Source organism: Rosa chinensis, chromosome 6 (genome assembly GCF_002994745.2).
Source record: "Rosa chinensis cultivar Old Blush chromosome 6, RchiOBHm-V2, whole genome shotgun sequence".
NCBI lineage: Eukaryota > Viridiplantae > Streptophyta > Magnoliopsida > Rosales > Rosaceae > Rosa > Rosa chinensis.
In genome coordinates, this window is record NC_037093.1 from 40,552,280 (window position 1) to 40,569,600 (window position 17,321).

The 17,321-nt window shown below is 37.6% G+C and overlaps 1 protein-coding gene across 1 annotated transcript; it reads right to left on the reverse strand.

Annotated features, from left to right (window-relative positions):
* Positions 1–1,551: 1,551 nt before the first annotated feature.
* On the reverse strand, positions 1,552–15,372 carry LOC121050200. The gene is made up of 6 exons (XM_040509599.1): positions 15,325–15,372; positions 15,076–15,249; positions 14,841–14,948; positions 1,981–2,050; positions 1,790–1,888; positions 1,552–1,708 (listed from the first exon to the last, which is right to left on the reverse strand). The coding sequence occupies exons 1-6, from the start codon at positions 15,363–15,365 to the stop codon at positions 1,613–1,615; spliced, it is 588 nt and encodes a 195-aa protein (XP_040365533.1). The 5' UTR covers positions 15,366–15,372; the 3' UTR covers positions 1,552–1,612.
* Positions 15,373–17,321: the final 1,949 nt, after the last annotated feature.

The following is a 17,321-nucleotide window of genomic DNA, read 5'->3' on the forward strand; positions in this document are numbered from 1 at the left end:
AAGTGAGATATCGCTGAAACATGCCGAGTATAGCATGGCGATATGTCGCTGAAGCATGGAGGGGATGTGTCATCCACACATGGCAGGTAGGGTGTGCTAGTCCCCAGTATCGGGAACATTTATTATGGTGAGTGTATGTCATCCAGGCATGGCGAGTATGGGCCGTTCAGGCATGATAGGTGGGGTGTACAAAGTCCCCCCATTATCAAGAATATTTATCATGGCGAGAGCGAGGATTGATCTCGCTATTGAGATTTCATGTGTATATAAACAACAGAGGTGCTAAACATGTAGCAGTATGTATTTAAGATTAAAGTGTGTAGATAAGAGTATTGAGTATTACTCAATGGGCAATTTTGTGTGCATGACACTGTTTGGACATCTATGCATGTCACCATTTGTAAAGCGAGAATCGCAAGTCACTATGCCAAAAAGTGCATCAGACGACAGAACTGTTCTGTCGTCTGAAGGAACTAAAATCTGTTGTCTAGTACGGTGTCGTGTCTTGGGGCTATCAGACGACAGAACACTTCTGTAGTCTGATTTTTCAGACGACAGAAACAAATAAAAGTCTTCTGTTGTCTGATGAGTTTTGCATTTCGGGACCAATGGGATATGTAGGTTTAAAAGCATTAACACAATAGTTTTGTGTGGTGTGAATGCCCTTAAGTAAGAAATATGAAGACTCATGTGTAGTGTCTTCTGGCATACAACAACAATTAAATGTTGTGCAAAGGGACTTGAAACAACAATTATCTGTGGTGGTAAAGTGTTTCAGATTACAATTAAGTGTCGGTCTAGGGTATGTTTACATGACTTTTAAGTGTTGTGTGAAAGGTTTTGAAATTGTACGTATGTGATGTTGGAAAGTAGTTAAAACAATAGATATCATATTCTTTCTGTTCTGTCAGTTTCAGTACAACAACAGTTTATTGTCGTTTGAGATTATTAACACGACAAATATTTCTGGTCTGAATATAAAACGAACCACAAATGCCAAGTCTTTTATATAGTCTGTCATCAAGTCCAACCACACTTATATGTAGTTGTTATAAGCTTTAATCAATACTTTCATTTAACTTATGTCGTTGTTTTGCCTTTTAGACTACAGTTTTCTGTTGTCCCAATGCCAAGAAGACAATAGACTTCCAATTGATTTTTGTATTGTTTTTATGCAGCTCCAACCACACATTTTGGTGTGCTTTTGTTGTAGCTTGCAATTTCAGATAACACATATTAGTAGCCCCTGTTACAATTGGTATTCATGCATTCTGGAAATTAAAATTGGCATTCATAAAACCATAAAATCCACATCTAAAATCATTCATTGCAATTTCCATTAATCCACCATTGTCTCATGTACACAAACCTAGTCATAAGCATCAGTTCTAAATGGCCCATATATACTAATCTGGGCAGCCAGCAAAATATATGCATGCAGTACTGCTTGCTAATAAACCAGAAGCACTACACAATCTGGACAACCATCTAAACAACATAGCAAAATAGCTAGCAGTATTGCAATCAAAATCTGGCCTATATATATATCAACTATGCATGTCCAAAAAGTTGATGCTACATATCTCCAACTACTAGTTAACCTACACATGCACTAGTTATCTTTGAACTTCATAACATACTTTGCCCACTCTGCCCGGACAACATCAACATTCTCCATTGTGTAATAGTGATTTGCTTTTCTTTCCCACTGCAAGGATAGAAGCTTAGTTATGCATCACTATGGATTAATCTAATAAATCACTAGTACAGTAGATTAGTTACTGATTACCTTAGCACTCAACTCTTGGTTTTTGTCCTCCACTATATCCCTCATGTAATGCATAATCCAATATCCACAAGTCTTATCACCCATCTGCTCCGGAATGCCCTGAAACAAATAAATATTTTCAGTACCTAATAAACCTGACCTGAACTGAAAAAATGCAAATATAAATAGTTAGCTAGATGGGGAACACATACTGCACAGTTTTTCCATTGAACTGTCTTTCGGCCTTTCCTATGCTTTTGTGCATTGAATATTTTGATGGAGCTTCAAAAACAACACAATACACAAAATTATGATTCATGGAACAACTTGTAAATTGAGAATCGATAAAGATCTCCAAAAAAAATTAGGACTAAACTGTTTTCTGCATAATACCAACCAAAAACCTACAAGCTAGCTACACTTCACTATGCCAAAAGTGGTATCAGACGACAGACAGAAACTGTTGTCTAATTTGGAGTGCCACTGTTGTAGAGGTGACCGCTGTCTGATGAAAAATCAGACAACAGTGGAACACAGTTGTCTGAGAAACATAGAGACAACAGGTATGTGTTAAACGTGTTGTGTAATACTCGGCAGATGGCTCGGCAGGTGGCTCGGCAGATGCCAGGCGCAGCTGCGCTGCAATTGCGGCGCTGCCTTCAGACAACAGTGCTAGTTTTGAAGATGTTGTATGTGGAGCTTCTCAGACAACAGATTTTTATTTTGTGTGTTGTCTGACTGATATTCAAACTTCAGTTCTTGGACTATAACTGTTGTCTGATTAACTCTGGGACAACAGAGTTTAATTGCTTCTGTTATGTGAGTATAGATTAGAAGACAGTGATTTGTTAAAAACCGATGTATGATATGAATGATTGCAGTGTGATTTGTCCCCATTTTTGGTCATTCAGACAACGGGCAATTATCATTTTGTCTATTTTGTTGTCTGATTATTTTGAACATATCCCATTCCTGAATTAAATTGTGCATTTGATCCATTCACATACCAAATATAAACATTGCAAACCATCAAATATAAACATTGCAAACCACTAATCATTGAACCCAACATTTTAAACAAGAGAAGCATTCTAGTGCATGCCCATCTACTTGGGACATCAAAAAGCTGATACATATATATCTATTGTTCCAAAACATGCAACACATGGTGCATGACAATGTACCAGCAGAGAAGCACAAAAAAAGATATTTTCCTTAGCAAAAATGGACCAGCATCAAGCGCGCTACTTCATGGCTCATGCACATATGTGTTGACAACAAACTTCCCCCACTCACTTCGCACTTGATCAGTATCCGCTTGGGTGTATTGGCTGCTACCACTCATTTCGATGGAGCATTTCTTTAGCTTTATAATATGCTAAATCATGGATCTACAAAATAAGAAAGCATTACTAGGGAAAGTTATATCAACATAGAGTAATTGCTTAGAACAAATAATAGTCATAGTCGTCATACCTTTTCAACTTTAACTGCCATATCATACTCATGGTTATTCCCCATGCTTAAAGCATTAGACTGTACCAAAGAGAACATGTTAGGACTTCAACATTTATCCTTTATGGGGAAATTTGATAGATTATGGAATGCAAAGTAAAATTTGCAATTCACTACCTCATTCTAAATTTCCAGCAAGATAGAAAGGGAATTGATGTTTTTTGAGAGGGGCATATTTTAACACAAATATATAAAGTAATCAACCAAACTGAAAAGGCAAAACAGTACAGCAAACGAAACCAACTCTAGACAACAAATACAATATTATAACTAAAAAGAACAAATAGAGGTATGGAGGCTAAAGAAGCTCATATTAACAAAACCTTTCTAGTTAGAAGCTCAATATCCCTATTTTAACAAAATGAATAAGGGAAAATAGAATCAAAGAAGTTTTAGACGGCACATGAGAAATATCTATATCTCTAACACAAGTCATGACCAACTCTTGAATGCAAAGAATAGAAGGCTACTCCTTAGCATTAGCCTTATGATAGCCTGACCTGACAAAGGCAGCACCAGATTTCTCTGATGGCTGAATCTTTATCATTTTCCCAAATGGAAGTAAAATTGAATAGATTTACTAGCATCCTTCTCCTCGGAAGAAATAATTTAATGGGATCTAAATTCCACAATATACGAACTGTTTGGAAAGACTCAAATTATGCCTAGATTACAAGTCTGCAATTTCATGAACACTAAGAATCCATCTCTCACTCCAAGGATTAATCCACTCATCATTAAGCAAGAATCTGACACATAGTATGGTCATTGAAATTTCTACCTTCCAGAATCCTATTCCAACCCCATAAAGCTCGAGACCCTTTACTAGCAGATGGGAAATCAACATTAAGAATGAAAAGTATAAGCCTTTAAGGATTTGAATCCAAACAGCCTTTTTTTTTTTTAACTCAAAAAATAACTAGCAAGTGACATGTCACATAGTTCGACTACAAGCATATAACAATTAGACTGCAAATTTTGACTACAGAACCAAGCATCTAGTTACAAAAAGATGCAACTAGTCCATTACAAGAAGGCACTGATAATGAACAATTCAACCTGATGAACTTTACAGAAGGAAAATTGAGAACAATCAAAATATACTAAAAGATGTAATTAGGCAAATAATGGTTCAACATTTCAATCACAGCCTACAAAATAAAAAATGAAAGTAAACTAGTCACCTTAAAGTGAAGGTTTTTTTTTTTTAACAGAAATCCTAGATCGTACATAATTAACAACCGAAAATTTTAAAGACGACCTTCAAGACAAGGCCATAAATACATCATACCAGAACCCTGCTGCTGAACACCGAAAGAAAACAAGATCCTCGCCTTCATGTTCATGGCTGCAAGGCATTCAAAATAAATAGCTAGCTCTATGCTGCACTCCACCATCGATCTTCATTAACTTAACACATTACCACTCAAAGGCAATTGACCATAAAACAGTCTTTTCCTCACAGCATGCAGTCGGTCCTAGCCGGCAACCTCCTGAAGAAATTCAACGGCACTGAACCCAAACAGCCTTAAGTTGCTGCAGAATTCTCATTTCAATAATTCACATCCTTGACAAAACTGTTAATCCTGAATGTTATTATCATCATATGAATTTACTACTCTGCAACAACAGCAATGGATCACCAGGCAATATTATTCTACTTCTACTGAAGAGCAATTTCGTCATATCAACCAAGATGATATGTATGTACCACCCAAAACTTTGAAACCTTTGATTGACATACGAAGGTCTAAACCTAAAGAACTTTTAAGTAGCATAAGAAACATAGCATTGGAGCTAAAAGTTTACTAAACAACATAATTGAAAGAATTACTTACCCACAGACCACAACAGGAATCAAATCAGAACAAAATGTGCAACAATAGGGTCAAAGCACTCCTGGAAATGAACAGGACATAATAATTAGGCAAAATAGGTGACAGTATCACAATTATCTAGATCAGCTACCAGCATTAATTAAACAATACTCAAATAGGATCTAAGAGAAGCATCTGATATTATGAGAGGAGAGTCTGACAAAAGCACCTTCGATAATCTGAAAAATATGTACATAGATGATCCTCTTTGGGAATTGCAACAAGAAATTGGGAAAGGATACAAAAGTTACAAACAAATCCACATTTTCATGCATTACAACAAGGCATAGATTTAGTGTGTTTTGGATCTTAGACAAAAAGGTTAAACAATAGGGATTAAATCCGACTTGGAAGCAAGCATAAGTACTCAAAACCTTTTGCAGCAACCCTTCAAATGACAGTATATTCCCCTTGAATATCATCTGCCACTTGATTGCTAAATATACCTTTATCATCTGAAGATTCATCAGTGCCTCATGAATCCTACTGTTATCATCACAACAAAACCACGTATCCTTGGGAGTTTCTGCTGTAAGATGCAAGAAAACAAAATTCCTATTGTAACAACCATAAAATATATAATAAAACCATTAATGATTCAAACTCAGTTTTAACTCCTCAGTCGCAGTACTATACCTTAAGCAACTGATGTGAAACTCCTCAGCTAGTATCACTGCAATAATGTAAATCTAAGAGTGAAAAAGAAGAACACCCTTAGAGTCACAAAAGCCAGCCTCATTGACCAGTTCGCATTACAATTAATGTACTTCAATTACATTGCTCATGTCCCCGGCAAAGTGTTGGTGAGTAACTAAATTCATTATGACAGACACAAACATTAACTATCTAATAAAATTAGTACATCTAGCACAACTTCAAGGCAAGACACCAACATTCTTTTGGTGAATTAATGATGACAGGCTCAAAAATTTTAGAACCTAGATTCCTTTCATTCCACATGATTAAGAATATCTAAATTTTTATACAAGAATTCGTAAAATTCTAGAACAATTCCTGTAGATTATAACACACTATGCCAAAATCCTTATCAGACGACAGACAGAAACTGTTGTCTGATTTGGAGTGCCACCGTTGTAGAGCGAGCCGTTGTCTGTTGAAAATTCAGACAACGGTGGAACACAGTTATCTGATAAACAAACAGGCAACGGGTATGTGTTATAACTGTTGTGTGATGGCTCGACATATGGCTCGGGAGATGTCATACGCAGCTGCGCAGCAGTTGAAGCGCTGCCTTCAGACAACAGTGCTTGGTTTCAAGCTGTTGTATGTTAAGCATATCAGACAACATACTTTTATTTTTTATGTTGTCTGATTGATCCTCAAACTTCAGTGCTTAGACTATATCTGTTGTATGACCAACATTTGGGACAACGGAGTTCAATTGCAACTGTTGTCTGATTTAGTTTTTGGACAACAAAGTTCAATTGCTTCTGTTGTGTGAGTATAAATTAGAAGAGACTGATTTGTTAAAAAATGATGTGTGATATGAACGATTGCAGTGTTTGTCCCAATTTTGGCCATTCAGACAACGGGCAGTTGTCATTATATCTCTATTCTGTTGTCTAATTATTTGAACAGCTCATTCCTGAATTAAATTGTACATTCATTTGGTCCATTTACCAAATGAACAGTAGTTCATCAAATATAAACATTGCAAACCATCAAATATAAACTTTGCAAACCACTAATAATTAAAGCCAACATTTCAAAAGCATTCTAGTGCATGCCCATCTACTTGGGACATCAAAAAGCTGATACATATATATCTATTGTACCAAAACATGCCACACATGGTGCATGACAATGTACTAGCAGAGAAGCACAAAAAAGATGCTTTCTTTAGCAAAAATGTACCAGCAACAAGCACGCTACTTCATGGCTTGTGAACCAGTTTAAGATGTTGCCTGTTTCAATATAAGCAAATCCCAATATTAGCTCACCATATGGTTTGTAGAAATAAAACTCTCAATTATATACATACATATACATGATAAAGTCATGGACAATGAACTAATAAAAATTCACCACAGTAATATCAAACCATCATAATATCACAAATTCATATAAGTTAACCTTAACTTTAGCTAGGAAGGAATACAAAGAATATAAACAATACAAAGAATCAATTTTGAGAGAAAACCTTACCAGTTAAGCTCCCAGCAATACTCCAACTTAACTCTAGCTTCAATATTCCAACTCCAAGATCCACTTTTAGAATCCCTTGTAAATTTCGACCAAGATTTGTTGTTATAAGGACTTGGATATCTCGCTGCAACTCAAAAACCAAAACCAATTTTAGAACAAAAAAAAAAATCTAAACTTTATCTCAATCTAACACCTCAAAATGAAATCAATGTTTACCCAGATCAATAAACTTTCTTCAAGTTGTTAATTCTACCACTCATGAAATTGGGATAGCTTATTACCAATATCAATGAAACTTCCTTTCTGATTCTAAAAGCTGATCAGCATCCTGCACGAAAAAGTACTTCATCACTAATTGGTCTAAATCTAATTCATCAATAACCATCCAAACAATATAGTCTAGCTACTACCAAAAATTTTTCTTTGGGTATGTTTTAACTTTTAACAATAACAAAAGATTAAGCAGGGGTGGTGCACTGCCACTTACTCAAGAAATTGATAGGCATACCACATTGATATCATTTTGTACAGGATGACCCTTGCTTACTGCTAGAGCCGCAGCTAGTTCTTCAGCCTATTGATTAATACCACCAGCATTAGCACCTTGAAACGAATTTTTCATAATGTATTATATATTTCCCTATGTCCAGAGTAGGAGCTTCAATTTATGGGTAGCACATAACATATAACACAAAACATCAGTACAAAACTTCAAGAAAGTACTTCTGACCAAACTGATTCCCAGGAAACTGATACCATATGGTTATAATAGATTACCAGTAAAACTTGATGAGACTAAATCAATCAAAACCAAAAACCCCTTTGACCCAAAACCAAATTGAAATCACATTCAAACTAAATTCCACACTCCACCAAAACAAAAACCAATAATAATAATAATAATAATAAAAACATTAAATTTACCTAGTCGTTCCCACTTGGTTGCCTCCTGAAACCAATTGATATTCAACACCTAAGCAAACAACTTCTTTCCATCAAAGCTGATTGGGGGGGGGGGGGGGGGCAACAAACAAACATAAACATTACATCATAACTGTCAGCTAAAAATAGAAGTTGATAATGAACTGCATTGTAACCAAACCAATCACAGATCAAATTTAAAAGCTCAGCAAGTCAGCATTCATTTAAACTTGGTAACACGCAGACCTTGACATTACATAGGAAGAGAACTTTCAGCTTTAATCCTTGGCTAGTCATTACAACACCTCACACCATATCTAAGCATCAATTGAGGCTGAGCCAACTCAATTCCACCGATCAACAACTCACTGGAATAAGATTAAAAGTATCTACCTTTTCAAATAAAACAAAAACTTACAACCAAGCTCATAAAATCATCCCGATCCATATTCAAATTCCATCCCATTGTCAACTGGGTATATTGAATCAACGAAACATGCAGCAGCAAAATTGTAATTGCAGTATCATCCTATGCAACCAAATGTAAAAAAGTAGACATCTTTGACTCAATCATGTAAAAACTCAGGGGTCTGAAAATTCTAAACCTCAGTTTCACGGCAATGCATTGGATTTGGGGTATTTACCACATTTAAATTTAGGAATTTATACCTGATGCTTTCGGCTAGTGAGTGGTTGTAATTCAATCCATGAGCATTCATTCATCGTAGGACCAAGCACCCGATATTGAGTTAGAGCAGGTTGGGAAGCTTCTAATCCTGATTGATGAGCCAAGATGACCCTCTCGTCAAAAAGCACCTGCAAGGATGCAATCAATGATGAAACAAATATAATCACACTATTTCTTCACAACAGAAATATGAAACTTGACTATAGAGATAGAGAACCTTCATAAGAGGAGCACAAAATTAAGCCTTCCTTTTTTTTGGGTGACCATATAACCAATTCCTAGTACCTCTGACATTTTGCTTCTAACTCAAAATGAGCCACTGGTCGCTGAAAGACAAAGATATTCCAAGATATGCTGCTAATGTCAAAACTAAACAGGATCCTGTAGAAAGTTTTGAGGCTGATTTATTAAGCATAATTTTTTTGAATATGCAGGGTAAATGAGAAAGTTACCATTTCAGATTTTTGTTTGGCATTGGTGGGAAAACGAAGCTAGTTCAAAATCTTGGTTTACTTTGAACGAAGTGGTGGAATGCTTTGTATGCATATATAGACCAGTAAACAATAATTCACTCCTCATGTCAAAAAATGGCATAAGTTCTTTCATTCTCTCTTTTATTTCACCACAAATTCTCTAGAATTTTCTTTAAGTCTCTCTACCCTATACTTGTTAAGAAACACTTAACGATCCATAAAGCTGGCAAAAAAAAAAAAACTCAATGTAAAGCTATTAGCTCTCAGTTTTCCTTTCCAAAGATAAAGTTGTTATGCATATAAATTGAACCTTCACAGAAATCCTATTATATCCAAAATCATGTTAAATAAGATTTGACGTCACTACATACCAGATTCTTTTATTTTGAAAGGACCTACACTTGATTGAGTTAACCAATTCTGTAAGTAGTTTTGATGTGAGGATTTGAATCTAATACTATTTACAACCACTTCTTTTTCTTTTTGCATGTACAGTTATGGGTTCAAGAGTTTTTGAGCTTTTTCAAATGAATTTGTATGCATTCTAAGATGGATATAGAAATACAACGAAACATCAAGGCATTTGACAGTGAAGTACCTTAGAGGTAAGCTTTTTGTGCCAGCCTGTACTACAGTTGCAGCTGATTGAGCTGCAGATGCAGCAACCACAGATAGCCCACAATTCCCTATAGAAAACAGAAATGAATGTGTGTATGCATGTATCAATATCAACCATTTCCATCTAAACTCACACATTAAAGTAAACACAGATAGAGATAAAATACAAATAATGCAACCTGAGAAACAACAAATAACCTCAAGTAAGTAGCTTCGCGCGAAGCGACTTGTACTTTCATGGCGGAGATGAAGGCGGGCAAAGCCGGTGGTATCCGTTTTGGGGTGGTGGATTTTCTGAGGAAGAACCATCGGGTGACCCGACAGAGTCGTTTTCCGAGCTTGAAACCTCTGATCTTTCTCATTCTCGGCAGAAGAAATGAAATTGAGGAATTGGGTGTTTTGAACGTTTGGGTTGTTACAATTTTGGGTTAGAGATAATGGAATTTGCTCAGGTTATCTGCTTCGGACATGGTAAGTCGGAAAAGAGTCGAGCAGAATTCTGGGAAACCAAATAGAGAGGTAGCAGAAATTAATGATGAATGATAGGAATAAAGCATAGACCTTGACAAACAGACCAATTCGAGCAGAGGATTTGGACGATGATCTTTTAGCACCAGAAGGTAAGTTCTTTTAGCACTTAAGATATTGTAGGTTTCCCCTAAACAACTAATGGTATTTGTACACATCTTACTTGACTGTTTTAGCATGTTCAGAGATTGTAAGTTTCCCAAGCACATTACAGAACCATAGTAATGCACACGTCTCAACTCCAAAAATTGGAACCAAAGAATAGTAATTATCTAATACAACAACAAAACAAAACCCATTAAAGCTAGAACATTGCAGCTAAGGTACAAACAATAGGTGAACAGAGCAGTATGGCATTCAAACAATTCAAGCCCAGTAAACAAAATTGACCTTTCCACAAAACCCATTACTCCAAATCATAGCACCAACATTATAAAATCTCTAATCACAATCAACATATACAAGAAATTGCTTAATGGGGTAAGAACTGACCGGACCAAACAGATGAGAAATGGCTTCAAATCCATTGCTAGACTTCAAATCCACAGAGAAAGGGATCGCACTAGGAAATGCATTGAGCAAAGCTTGGGGAGGAGGACTTGAGTGGTGGGTAAATGCCAGATCACAAGGAGTGGTTTCTTGAATCTCTGAAAAGCCTTGCAATACATGCTGGCCCAAATAGCCTGTGCCTCCAGCTATCAAAACTCTCTTCCTACTCATCCTATTTACTCTGCTTGTGGAAATTGAAGACTGAACATTTAATACCCAGAAGCAGAAATTAAGAGGAAGCCATAAATCGATTGAAGAGTGAAGACCCAGAAGCAGAAATTAAGAGAAACAGAAACCCAGACTCACCGCACACCATCAGTCCATCACGGCGTCACCGTCGAAGAAAGAAAAGACATCGTGCGGCCGTGCCGGAGAGAGACAGAGAGAGAGAGAGAGAGAGAGAGAGAGAGAGAGAGAGAGAGAGAGAGAGAGAGGCGAGCTTTAGTTTTAGGTCAGATCACGTTTTAGCCTTTTAGGACGAGTTAAAAAAAAAAAGGGACGGAATGCCTAGTCGCCGACCGCCCAGCCCGCATAGTCGGCCGATTTTCATCTTCACGCCTAGCTCGATCGACTAGGCCATAATCGGAACGGCTCACCTCCGCCCAAGAAACCCCTTCCCTTTTTCCTCCTCATTCAAATCCCCAAATTGAAAACCCTAATTTAGTAGATCGAACCCTAATACAATGTTTTCAAAAGATGGTGTTTTGAGAAGAAGTTGGGTTCGATCGATTCTTTTTTAGAAGAAGATGGCCGCGGGTTCTACTTTGAGAAGAAGAAGATGAGTTTTGCTCTTTTTCTCAAAGACTACCTAGCTAAGTGTTGAAAACAGCCAAGTCGTGGGAGACTAATGCATTCAGCGCTAGCTAGACAATGTTTTATTTAAGTATAGTGTTGGACTTTGTATAATCAATTCAGACAACGCATAAATGAATTTTCGTTGTCTGATAGTCTACACTGAAACTTCATCTTAGAGATCCAATTAGCAAATCTCCCGCCTAGTGCAAATCACAAACTCATTTCTCCCGCCTAGGATTACCATCGCACATTCACACAACAAAAATAAGCCTTTCCGTTGTAGGAGTTTACAATCGTGTACCAGCATTTCACTAAAATATTAGCCTTTTTTGGGCTACTCACTCACATTTTGGGATACATGTGATTTTCTTCCAAACTTGCACAACGGAAACAAAAAAATGTGTTGTATGTTATTTTGCAACTTACTCTCATACAACATAGACAACTATACTGTTGTGCAAGGTGAGTCAAAATTTCGACCCAAATTTGAGCAAGGTGAGGGGGAAATTTTTTTTTTATTCAGACAACAGATAAATCCTTATAACTGTTGTACAATAATCTTGGACCCAAAAAAAATTGATATACGACCTCCTTATACAACTAAATCTCATTAAACCTATTGTGTGAAGCAGTTTCAGTGATCACACAACGGAATTTTTTTTTTCGTTGTCTAAAAAGTGTAGTGTGATAAGGATTTTGGCATAGTGACATCTGCTTAGATGCAATTAATGTAATAGCCAAAAGAACTTGGTGGGCACATTAGCAGACTTAGCATCTAATTCTCCATTGTCGTATCATGTTCTTCTATCTACAACTATGCTCCATACGTGTCTATGTGTGTTGTGTCAACTATGCTCCCTATATGACAATGCAGCAAATAAACTAAACCAAAACACAAGACAACAAATCAATCAATGATTCTTGAAGTCAAGCCAATATGCACAGTAAACATTTGGTAAGTAAAAACTGGGATATGAAAAGAGAACCTTAAAGAAGGACTAGCAGCTTCTGCATCAGTGAGTTTATCCATGGCTAAATCAAACTTTCAAGAACAAAAGTATCTGTATAGTGGGTCAGTGAAAGTCTACTACTTTGAGCTCAATTGATCCCAATTACATGATAATCAGATAAAAGAAAGAGCTGGGTAGTTGATTGTTGGACTAAACCTGCAAATCGAGGAAACCCAAATCAAAAAGATTAAAATTTTGAGAGTGAAAGACGAAGAAAATCATAATCACCAAGAGTTTCCAGGAACTATGTTTATGTTCTAAACAAAGAAAGGTCCAAACTTACCGGGCTGAAAACTGAGCTTCAATCTCTTCAACAATTACTGGTTTCAATCTCTTCAACCTATAGCACCACAAAACATTGAAACCCTCACATGCTTCAGCATCCACCACAACATTCAAAACAACAATAACACAACTCGAAAACAACAGATACAAAAAAAACAAATGCACCTTACTCTTTCTAGCCAATGAATGGTTCACAAAGTTCAGATCTTTAGGTAGAAATGACATAATGTGAAGAAGATTTGCACAATCCACAAACAAAAAAGCATATAAAAAACACAAAAATCACCAGCAACCCAGAAACAATGAACTGAAATCCAAGCAGTACCGTCTTGTTTGAGAAAAGGGTAGTCATCAACAGTGAGACTGACGAACCAGTCCCAATTGGTTGACAACCGGAGCATAATCGACGCGCCGTGGAGCACGGCCACCACCGCCTCCCTCGCCTCCTCCTCCGCCTCCCTCACCTACGCCACACTCTCCCCACCCTCTTCTTCCTCCTCCCCACCTTCGTCCCCCAACCCCCATATCCCACCCGACCAGTTTCTCTCCCGACCCAACAGAGCCACCGCGTCGTCTACCGCGACAACAACTCCTCCGATCCAACCCTCCTTCCTTGGTCCTCTCCGGGTCTAACGGCGACTTAGGTCAGATCCTACGCCTCCTCGATGCCACCTACCACCCCAGAAACCAATACCTCCTCCACCTCGATCTCTTTGCTTCCCAGACAGACCGTGACCAACTGGCCCTCAAGGTCCAATCCGTCCCCATCTTCAGAGCCGCCCAGAATGTCCATCTCATCAATAAAGTTGACGTTGTGTACCGAAAAGGGTCGTCTTCTATCTCATTCACTTAAAAGAGAGCGGGAGAGGAAGGAGGAGAGGGCTAGGGTTTCGGGGAAGAGGCAGAGAGGGGTCGCGTGCTAGTTCTTTCAGGGATGAAGTGAGTGAGGTGAAAATGAGCTGCCAGAGCGAGTGGGAAAACTAACCAAGTGTGTGGGAAGCGAAAATTTTGTTTCCCTCGTGTCGAAATTTTTAACTTCGTTTTCTCCGCCTTTTTTTAACTTGTATAATCAATTCAGACAACACATAAATGAAATTTGTTGTCTGATAGTTTACACTGAAACTTCATCCTAGGGATCCAACAAGCAAATCTCCCGCCTAGTGCAAATCACAAGCTCATTTCTCCCGCCTAGGCACATTCACACAACAAAAATAGGTAATTCCGTTGTAGGAACTTACAATCATGTACCCGCATTTCACCCAAAAATTAACGATTTTGGCGCTAAAGACTCTCATTTTGGGAACATCTAATTTTCTTCCAAACTTGCACAACGCAAACCAAAAATGTGTTGTATGATATTTTGCTCATACAACATATACAGCTATACTGTTGTACAACGTGAGTCAAAATTTCGACCCAAATTTGAGGAAGGTGGGAAGGAAATTTCTTTTTATTCAGACAACAGACAAATTCTTATAAGTGTTGTACAATAATCATGCACCAACATATTTCTGATTTCTGGTGTCCTTATACAACAAAATCTCACTAAATCTGTTGTATGAAGCATTTTCAATCAACACACAACGGAATTTTTTTTTTCGTTGTCTAAAAAGCGTAGTCTGATGCAATTTTTGGCATAGTGCTTACTTGTCCACAATAGTTCTCCATTCACCGGTGACGAGTCGCCTCTTTAGCAGATCCATGAAATACACAATTTCTTCAGTGGGGTTCGCCACCGTCAACATCCAATGACAGCTGACATTCAAATTTATGATAATCAATACCAACACGAATCTATTCTAGGTACTTGCATTGCTATATTGATGAGATCAGAAATCAATATTTACAAAAAAAAAAAAATGCATGAATCAAGCTTTCGTACCCTGAGTTATAGGGCACCAAAAAAATCTGACCAGGCTTCCCTCTTTCATAAGAAGCTGACAAAGAACGAGCCCGTTCAGTCGGATTTCCACAGCCAATGACACCAGTGTGTGCAGGGTCTACGAAGCCAATCATGTCAAGCATCTTCGATTTCTTTAACACATGATAAAGAAAGCTGTAAAACCACAAGTCTCAAAATATCATTACAACAACATTGAATTAGCAGCTTCATTTAAAATGCATTACAGACCTCATATACATCACAATACAGTTGCCAGAAAGCTCCTTCATGTTGGTCATGGCATACACATCCCTTCTGAAGATGGCAACCTTTTTTGGATATCCGAATAATTCCTCGCCTAAGGTTGTGTGGATAGTAACCCCATCCTTCAAGTAATCATTAGCTCATGTGCTCAATGTCTTAAGCAGTGGAGGCAAATTGGGTGGCAGGTTGTCCAAATCATCATGATCAAAAAAATCATCATGTGTATCCTTCTTTTTCCTCCTCACAATTTTACGCTTTTCTTGCTGTAATTGATATAAAAAATAACATTGCATGTTTAGTATTTCTATATCATGTAATATAGCAGCTCACATGGCCATTTTTGTAAGAACAAAGAGGTTAAAAATGACAAATAATTTAAGCAAACTAAATTACCTTTGCATCAGCTACAGTGGGTATAACCCAGTCTCTAGGCCAAGCAACGCATGTACCAATTGCATCGCAGACAAACAGAATCTCATCTTTAATAGGAATTGGTAGCAAAGCATTAGCAACAATAGATTTGGTGATCGACACTCGGACATTTTCCTCAGCCAACGGAACACCATGGATAGTTTGCTTGCTAGACTCAACATCCACTTGAATGATGGTTCCTTCAGCCACTATGTTGTCCAATGAATTTATCGCAAGTTTACAACCTGACTGGACAATATTGTTGGACTGAACCTAATTCAAACCAAAATATGCATAAGCATCAGTCACATTTGAGGCAGCAATATCATCAATATGGTTTATCAAATGTAATTGTAAGGAAAAAAAAACGAAAGCTAATTGTAATATGGTTTATCATTTGACGTCGATATCGTTACCAGGCTGCTTCGGTCCCGATATTAACAATGTCAACATCATAAACTTCCTCTTCATACAAAGCCATGGAGGAAGGTTATATGTGACCAGTATAACCGACCAACAAGAATACTTGCTGCTTAGAGAACTATGCGGGTTAAATCCATCAGAAGAGAGGGCTAGTCTGAGGTTCCTAGGGTCGCTACTGAATTCTGGATATTTTTTGTCAAGTAATTCCCAAGTAGGAGAATCAGCTGGGTGTCGCATCATTCCATCTTTCTTTCTACCAGACTCATGCCAAGTAAGATTCTTAGCTGTGCTGGTTGATTGATACAACCGTTTGAACCTAGGGATTGGTGGAAAATACCACAAAACCTTCGCAGGTATCCATTCTTTCACAGTTTTATCCCTACCCAATTTCCACCTTGGAACACCACAGTTGGGGCAGATAAGAGCATCTGCATGCTGCTGTCTATACAAGATGCAGTCATTAGGACATGCATGAATTTTTTCATACTCTATCCCTAAAGCACTAAGTGTCTTTTTAGCTTCATACAAAGACAGAGGAAGCTGATTCCCTTCAGGAAGCAAACCCCCAATCATGATAAGCATATCTGAATAGCAAGCATCGGTCATTCCATGCTTTGCTTTCAAATTGAAGGTCTGAATCAGACCATTTAGCTTGGTTGTCTTGGTACAACTAGGGTACAAAGGTTGATCCCCATCCTCTACATACTTCAAAAACTCATTCGAGTCTTCGGAAATCTGCTCATCCTCACTTTCTCCTATTTCTACATCATTCTCCCCCATCCCAGGTTCCCAATCTACAGTTTCAGATTTAACTCTATTGTCATTCATAGCAGATGTAGTAGGTTCCCCATGCCACCTCCAATGCTTATAACTCTCGTAAATACCATTCCAAAATATATGATCCTTAATAACTCCAATAGAAAATCCCTCCGTGTTACTACATTTCAAGCAAGGACAAGAAATCTTGTTTTTGTTATTGGCATTAGACTCGGCAAACTTGAGAAACTCTGCTAGTCCTAGCTCAAACTTCTTTGATCTTCTATCAGCATGCATCCATGACTTATCCATCTTAAATATATAAGTTCCTTCATATATAACAAAACACACTAAAATCCATGCTAATTCTCAAAGTAACATTGCTTAACATA

Bases quoted from the DNA above. Each gene is read 5' to 3' on its own strand.
- LOC121050200 (XM_040509599.1), bottom strand. From the start codon at position 15,365: ATGAAGGAGCTTTCTGGCAACTGTATTGTGATGTATATGAG. The intron at 15,250-15,324 runs GTCTGTAATGCA...GTGGTTTTACAG, and splicing joins TGTATTGTGATGTATATGAG to CTTTCTTTATCATGTGTTAA. The intron at 2,051-14,840 runs GTAAGCACTATG...TTGTTTTTGAAG, and splicing joins TGGAGAACTATTGTGGACAA to CTCCATCAAAATATTCAATG.